Source organism: Emiliania huxleyi, assembly GCF_000372725.1.
Source record: "Emiliania huxleyi CCMP1516 chromosome Unknown EMIHUscaffold_155, whole genome shotgun sequence".
In the NCBI taxonomy this organism is placed as follows: domain Eukaryota; phylum Haptophyta; order Isochrysidales; family Noelaerhabdaceae; genus Emiliania; species Emiliania huxleyi.
In genome coordinates, this window is record NW_005201036.1 from 173,237 (window position 1) to 180,176 (window position 6,940).

General features: G+C 65.6%; 2 protein-coding genes across 2 annotated transcripts in view; one reads left to right on the forward strand and one right to left on the reverse strand.

Annotated features, from left to right (window-relative positions):
- Positions 1-1,057: 1,057 nt before the first annotated feature.
- On the forward strand, positions 1,058-3,163 carry EMIHUDRAFT_111662 (hypothetical protein; the record flags this gene model as incomplete). Its single annotated transcript, XM_005786043.1, has 2 exons — positions 1,058-1,586; positions 2,064-3,163. 2 exons carry the CDS (start codon positions 1,058-1,060, stop codon positions 3,161-3,163), a joined length of 1,629 nt encoding a protein of 542 aa, XP_005786100.1.
- Positions 3,164-6,036: 2,873 nt separating this feature from the next.
- The window catches only part of EMIHUDRAFT_441505 (hypothetical protein), a 4,041-nt gene continuing 3,137 nt past the window's right edge, over positions 6,037-6,940 (reverse strand). The window contains exons 5-7 of the mRNA XM_005786044.1: positions 6,897-6,935; positions 6,399-6,821; positions 6,037-6,318 (exon numbers count right to left, since the gene is read on the reverse strand). Coding sequence (XP_005786101.1) covers positions 6,265-6,318; positions 6,399-6,821; positions 6,897-6,935 — 516 coding nt within the window. The 3' untranslated portion in view covers positions 6,037-6,264. The remainder of the gene's footprint in view (positions 6,319-6,398; positions 6,822-6,896; positions 6,936-6,940) is intronic.

Here is a 6,940-nt window from a genome sequence, read left to right on the forward strand (position 1 = left end):
CGAGGCGCACGATGCTCAGCGCACGGATCTGCGGCGAGGTGCGCGCGTGGTGGATCATTTTCACCACGCCGGCGGGGCGCTCCCGGCGCGTCCGGGGCTCACCCCGTCTCGCTCGAGCATCGGATTCAGCGAGGTGGAGAGCATCGCCTGCGCAGGGCGAGTCGCGGCTGGTCAGCTCGGCGGCAGCGCTGACGCGCGCGCGGCTTCCGGTGGCTGCGCAAACGGTGGGGAGCGCGGGCGGTTCGGATGAGGCTTGGAGTGGCGGGGCGCCGCCGCGCGCCACCGCGCGCCGCGCCCGCAGGGTGGCGCGCCTGCATGTAGTGGCGGCCGTCCGAGATGACGAGACGGTGGCGGTCCGCCGCGCCGCCCTGCGGATTCTTGATCGGCTTGATGTCGATGATCTGCACGCGGTAGGGGTTAGCCCCGGCCTGGCCGGCGGTTTGCCCGCTGTGCATGAGCTCGATGCAGCCCTCGTCGAGCATGAATGTGGGCGGTACTTTATCTCTGTTGACAAGACTGGACGCCGCCGCGACCGGGCGCCAAAGAGGGCAAAGGAAAAGAAACAACAACGAGCTTGGTCAGATGCGTCTGAATTCGGACGCCTGTGCTACCCTTCACACACGCTACACACGGTGTACTAGCACGGCGCATCCTGCGCCGTGCCCCATGAGTGTCGATACTCCAGCATCACACCCTCTGTGCCACAATCGATCGTGTCACGTGGACGTCCCTTGGACAGCGCGACCGGAGAACCAGTGTTTTGATATCTTCGGTCCCCAAGCCCCGCGCATAGGACAACAACGTCTGTCCCACACACACACAGACGCGCACATACATCATGCTCGGGCACACCCCACAGGCCACAGTGTAGTGGTGTGAGTACACAAGTACTAGCAGAGTGCACACCTGCCTTGGCGGGTGAGGGTCGTCAGAATCAAAGCCTCTTGGTGCCAAACGTGCTCGAGCGCGCCGAAGAGAGACGATCTACGCTGAGGGAGTTAGCGCGAAAGTCGCACGGGCAGAGGGGAGACCGAGGCCTCCGCCCAGCAGCGAAAAAATGGCCAATCCGATCACCGACTACTCTGGCGATCCCATCACTCTCGACGACAACCTCGGCCTGCGCCCTCGCGCCCGCGCCGTCTCCGGCCTGCGCCCCTGCGCCCGCGCCATCTTCGGCTCAGCGCCGCCCATCATCCAGCTCGCCCTCTCCATCGCCACCTCCATCTTTGTCGTCACCGTCGACTTTGTCCACTACTTTCTCACTGCCGCCCGCCGGCTCGTTGTGTGCGCTCGCGAGCGGTTCACCGCCGCTTGCGCTCTCTCTGCGGCTCCGAGTCTTGGCGCGAGCCACGCAGGCTCCGAAGTCTACTGCGTTTTCACCATCCTGCTCACCGTCATCCTCGCCGTCGCTGTTTCTGGACCAACACCAGTGCCAGTCCCCTCAGAGCCGCTTCCAGACATGATCTCCATCAACGGCGCCTGCCATTTTGCGCTCACCAGCTCCTCTGCATCGGCACAGCCTCCAGGACGGCCGCCAGGCGCTCCCGGAAGGCAGACCGATGGATGGTTTACAACCGTCCTCACAGGTCCGTCCATCAACAACATCATCGCCGGCGCCGAGACACGGCGCAGCTCAACTTCAACTTCAGATCACCCAGGCCACCCTGCCCCAGTCCCAAGCGAGGGTGCCGACGATGCGGACCATCTCGTGTTGGGGGGGTTGCTTCGATCGAGTCTACCGGTCGCCGCCCAGCTCCGTTGCTGTCAGTTGCCCCTTGCCTCCTTCACTACTGCCATCGGCTGCGGGCCGACGCCGACGCCTCCTGTCGGACCTCTCCTCCGGGGCGCCGACCGTGGGGGGGCCCGGGGGAAGAAGGGGGCGCAGCCCCCGACCTGGCTGCCAAGGCGCCAGCCGAGGCTGTCACACAAGAGGCCGAGGCGACAGCCGAGGCCACTACCCAAGGTGGAGCCGAGGCGACAGCCCCCGACCTGGCTGCCAAGGCGCCAGCCGAGGCTGTGTGTCACACAAGAGGCCGAGGCGACAGCCGAGGCCACTACCCAAGGTGGAGCCGAGGCGACAGCCGAGGCCGCCGCCCACAAGGCCAACCAACCAGCTAAGGCCTCTGCCCAAACGGAGGCCGAGGCGCCAGTCACAGCCGCCCAAACCAAGGCGCCAGCCGCCGCCGCCACGCGCAAGCCCTGGTGGAACCTTTTTAGAACTTGCAACATCAGCGCCGTCGCCGTCGCTACCGTCGAGCAAGGCATCGCCTCCATCAAGTGCGATGACTCGGCTCGCACGGCCGGCGCTCATCCGGCCGGCGCGCGAGACGCCTGCGCCGCCCTCGACTACGACCGGACGCGCCCTGCCGCAGCCTCCGCCGTAGCCGAGCGATCGGCCAGCGCCTCTGCCGCCAGCGCCATCGCCGTCGGCCGTACCGTCGAGCGAGGCATCGCCTCCGTCAAGACCTTCGTCTTCGAGCGTGATGCCGCGCCTCGCACGGCTGGCGCCCTTCGGGCCAGCGCGCGAGACGCCTCCGCCGGCCTCGACTGCGAGCGGACGAGCTCTGCCGCCTCCGCCGTAGCCGAGCGATCGGCCAGCGCCTCTGCCGCCAGCGCCGTCGCCGTCGGCCGTACCGTCGAGCAAGGCGTCGCCACCGTCAAGTGCGCTGCCTCGCCTCGCACGGCCGGCGCTCTTCTGGCCAGCGCGCGAGATGCCTGCGCCGCCCTCGACTACGACCGGACGCGCCCTGCCGCCGCCTCCACCGTAGCCGAGCTCTCCGCCAGCGCCTCCGCCACCAGCGCCGTCGCCGCCGCCGTCACCGTCGAGTACTCGAGTCTCGCTTCCGTCATCGAGAGTGACAACTCACATCGCACAGCCAGTGCCTCACGCTTCAGCTTTCATAGCTTTACCTCCGGCTCCGCGCCGCGCCGCGCCTCCGTCAAGGGCGACCTCGGCCTGCGCCCTCGCGCCCGCGCCGTCTCCGGCCTGCGCCCCTGCGCCCGCGCCTTCTCCGGCTCCGCGCCGCGCCTCGCCTCCGTCAAGGGCGACTCTCGGATGTCAACTACTCCCTCCTCGTGCCGCCTTCGGCCTTGCCCGCACAGGCGTCGCGATCTACGGTACATCCCCGACGCCTTCAGCATCGGTCCTGGGGGAGGCGTCTGAATTCGGACGCCTGTGCTACCCTTCACACACGCTACACACGGTGTACTAGCACGGCGCATCCTGCGCCGTGCCCCATGAGTGTCGATACTCCAGCATCACACCCTCTGTGCCACAATCGTGTCACGTGGACGTCCCTTGGACAGCGCGACCGGAGAACCAGTGTTTTGATCCTTTACAGACCTACATAGAGCCAGCCACCCTCCGGCTCTGAGCCTCCGCGCTCAAACGAGATGGATAGTGCCCGAGAGCGAGGGGTCCGGGGGGAGCACAAACATAGGACGCCCAGCCTTGCCCTCGTGCCGCCGAGTGCATATCCTATGCGAGAGAGATCCCCTGTGCCCTGTGCCTAGCCCTCTCCGCGCGGCGATGCGCCCTCCCCCCTCGCTTTTGCAAAATCCTGCAAAGGTGGGGACGTGTCTGTCCTCGACCCAGCCAGCTTGGGATGTCCGTTGTATTTATTAATTTATACAGTGAGCGCGGCAGTGATGACTGCAAAACAACAACAACAACACGCCGCCTGGGCGGACGCGATGCGCGCCCCGGCCAACGCGCCGGTCGTGCACGGCGACAAGGAGAAACCAGAGCTCACCCGGCAGTACAACGAGGGGTACAAGACTGACCTCGCAGAACCCCATGCGGGACCAGGAGGGTGCGATGACATGAATGAAATCAAGCTCTGGACGCCCCTCCTCAAGACCTCCTCGCCGGGCGTTGGCAACGCCTCGAGTGGCGGCACGCCCGCCTCCGTTGGCCACTCCTACGCCTTTGGTAACACCGAAGAGAAGGCCCGCCGCCTAAACATGGGCTGCAAGGCGCGCGGGCAGCCCGGCCAACCCTTCTCCCACAAGACCGGCCACGGCTACGTCAAGGCGCATCGCGGTTTCTACCACGACGCGATCTTTGTCAAGCGCAACAACTTCAACCTGCTGCTCCACGAGACGTTCGGCGGCGGCTTCTCGCCCACCGCCGTTCTCAAGCTGCGCCGCCTCGCGCGCAAAGTCGCGCGCGGCAGCGTCGACCGCACGGCCTACTCGCCCAAGTACTCGCTCTCTTTTATGTCCCACCATGCAGAGCGCATCTCTCTCTCTGTTGTGCGAGGCGTGAACCGCGCCATTCGCTCTCACCTGGCAACCCTGTCTGCACGTCTCGCGCGCGCGTGAACAGGGCTCCAGGCCCCAAATGACGTGTGAGTGTTAGATTTGTTTGGTATTGCTAAAAATCTCACACCTGACTGCATCCTCCGAAGATTCGTTCACCGGTTTCTCCGACTGCGCTGAGTGGGAGGGCCCCCAAGGGCCTAGAAAGCGCGCCTCCGTCTCCGTTTTCTCCAATTCGTTTGTACAACTACTCTGAAAGGAAGAAAACCCGCCCCCCCTTCCTTCGCAAGTGCGCAAAATTGGTAAAAAAAGAAATTGGTACCGCTGCGTCGGCGCCGCCGCATATACACACACACACATGCATATGCAGCTGGAAACGGCCTGCCGCGCGCGCGTGGATGGCCTGACGTCGCGCACGGCTCTCAACGGCGCGGAGGTGGAGCTGCTCAGCTTCCACGAGGCGTCTGGACGGTGGTGCGTTCGCGACGTGCAAAGCGGCGAGGCAGTCCGTATCAAGCCCGGCAACCTCACGCGCATTGCGATGCCGACCCAGCTCGATTCGTTGGGCGATGATGAGCTCGCCGCAGTCTTGTCGCAGGTTCCTTTCCGCGACCCGCAGGCCCTCATCCCGCCCGGCTTTTACTGGCGGCCGCCGGCGCACACGACGCTGCGCCTCGTCTGCAGTCGCTTCAAGGCGGTGCTTGACTCGCGCGCCTGCCACGCCGCTCGTGCGGCTGCACCGGTGGGACGAGTCACGCTCGCAGAAGCCAGCAACCACGTGCAGACGTGCGTGCGGCTCGGCGCTACGATTATCGTGCGCGGGGCGATCGCACAGCTGAAGACCGTCAACAGCGCCGGCACCTCCGTGGGATGCTGCCACGACTCGACGGGGTGCATGACGCTTGTCTTCCCTCCACACGCCACACGGCAGCTCCGCAGCGTTCGCCCGCTGACCTCGCCATGGGCCCCGTGCGACCGGGCGTGCTGCACCTTTGAAGAGTACCAGCAGATCGATTGGTTTTCTGAGGTTGGCGGGGGGGCATCTGCCCTGTTCGACGGCGGGGGGGCGTTTGCCATTGACGAGTTTACTACGCTGGTCATGCGCTGCCGCTTCGCGCGCTGTGACCCGAGTCTCTACAGCGCTTTGCCCCGGCGGCGCGTGCAGCACCCATGCCCGTACGACCTCGTGTGTGTCGCAATTGAGATCCCTGGCGGCGCAATGGACGAGCCGGCTGTCGACTGGAAGCACGAGGGCAAGGCGCTGCTCCGGGACATTGACACGATGCTTCGGTGCGAGCAGTCGGCGCTGGTTGACGCCTGGAAGCCGATCCCCTTGCCCGGCTGGCGCGAGCTCGTGGCAGAGACAGAGTCTCACTTCCCACCCCACAACCCGGACGCGATCTTTGCGGAGCAGATATTTAGCGACTTCGGAGCCGGCGACATGGACGACGAGAACCACACGCGGGTCTACTGGACGGAGGGAACCTGGGTCTGCCGGGCAAGGGACGAACACGGAAGGTGGCGCTACTTTTTCGAAGACGACGATTGAGGCGTGTAGGGAGTAGGCCGACATGTCCTCGGGCATCCAGAGGAGCTGGACATCAATCAAGTAAGTAGCTCTGGCAGTACTGTAGGGTCTAGGGAACGATGCCTGAATGCCTGCACTGACCACTGTGCGACGCCCTGCTGGCCGCCATGGAGCGCTCTCTCCCCGGACACTCCCATCACGTTTCTCAGATCTCTGCTCACCGTCTATACCAGTCCGCTATACGAGCGGCGCGCGACGTGGTCAATCGCCAAAGGGAGGAAAAACAACAGAGACAAAATACAAGGTACATGCACGCCCCATTACTACCTTCGAGAGGTGGGGCACCCTCGCTAGCAACCCCGCCCGGCACCCACGTGCTCGGGAGGAGTCCGACCCCGCCCCTGCCCTCGCACCCGCCGACAGCCCGAAGCGGCCCCGTATGCCGTGGGCGCGCCGGCGTGAATAGCTGCGCCGCGTCACTGGTCCGCCTTGACCTTGCTGCTGGTTTTGCCGCCCACAAAGCCGAGCACCTGCGGCGAGAGGCGAGGGGTGGGCGAGGGTGTGGTGCGAGCAGCCTGCGGGACGCGGGCAGCCGCGGGGCCGAGCGCGCCTTGTTGAAGGTGTCCATGTCGAGCTCGTCCACGTCCACCTCAACCTCCTTGTGCCCGCACTGCTGCACCGCCGCCTGGCACCCCTTCTGCACCATCTGCACCATCTGGTTCAGGTCCGCCAGCGACAGCTTGGTGCAGAGGTCATACAGCTTCTTTTTCTGCGCAAACGTCGGCCAGCCGGGCCGGTCGGGCATGGGCCTGCCCGGGTCGATCGCCGCCGCCTGCGTGATGAGCGTATATCGGCGGTCGAAGGAGGAGGCGAGGATGCCGGCGACGACGCCGAACATGGACTGGGCAGAGTTGTACGTGATCGCGTTCTGAAACACGAGCCGCGTGTCGTGCGCAAAGTCCTCGGGCGAGAGGTACTGCGCGCGCTGCAGCTTCCTCCCGATGGTGGAGAGGTCCATCGGCTGCGTGATGACCTACAGGCGCACCGCACTGCGGTACGCTCTCCGAAGCACGCCGACCTCGCGCCGCCACCGCCGCCGCCGCCGCGCCTGAGTGTAGTCGGTGAGGCCAAGAGCGACGTGATCGACCTGCT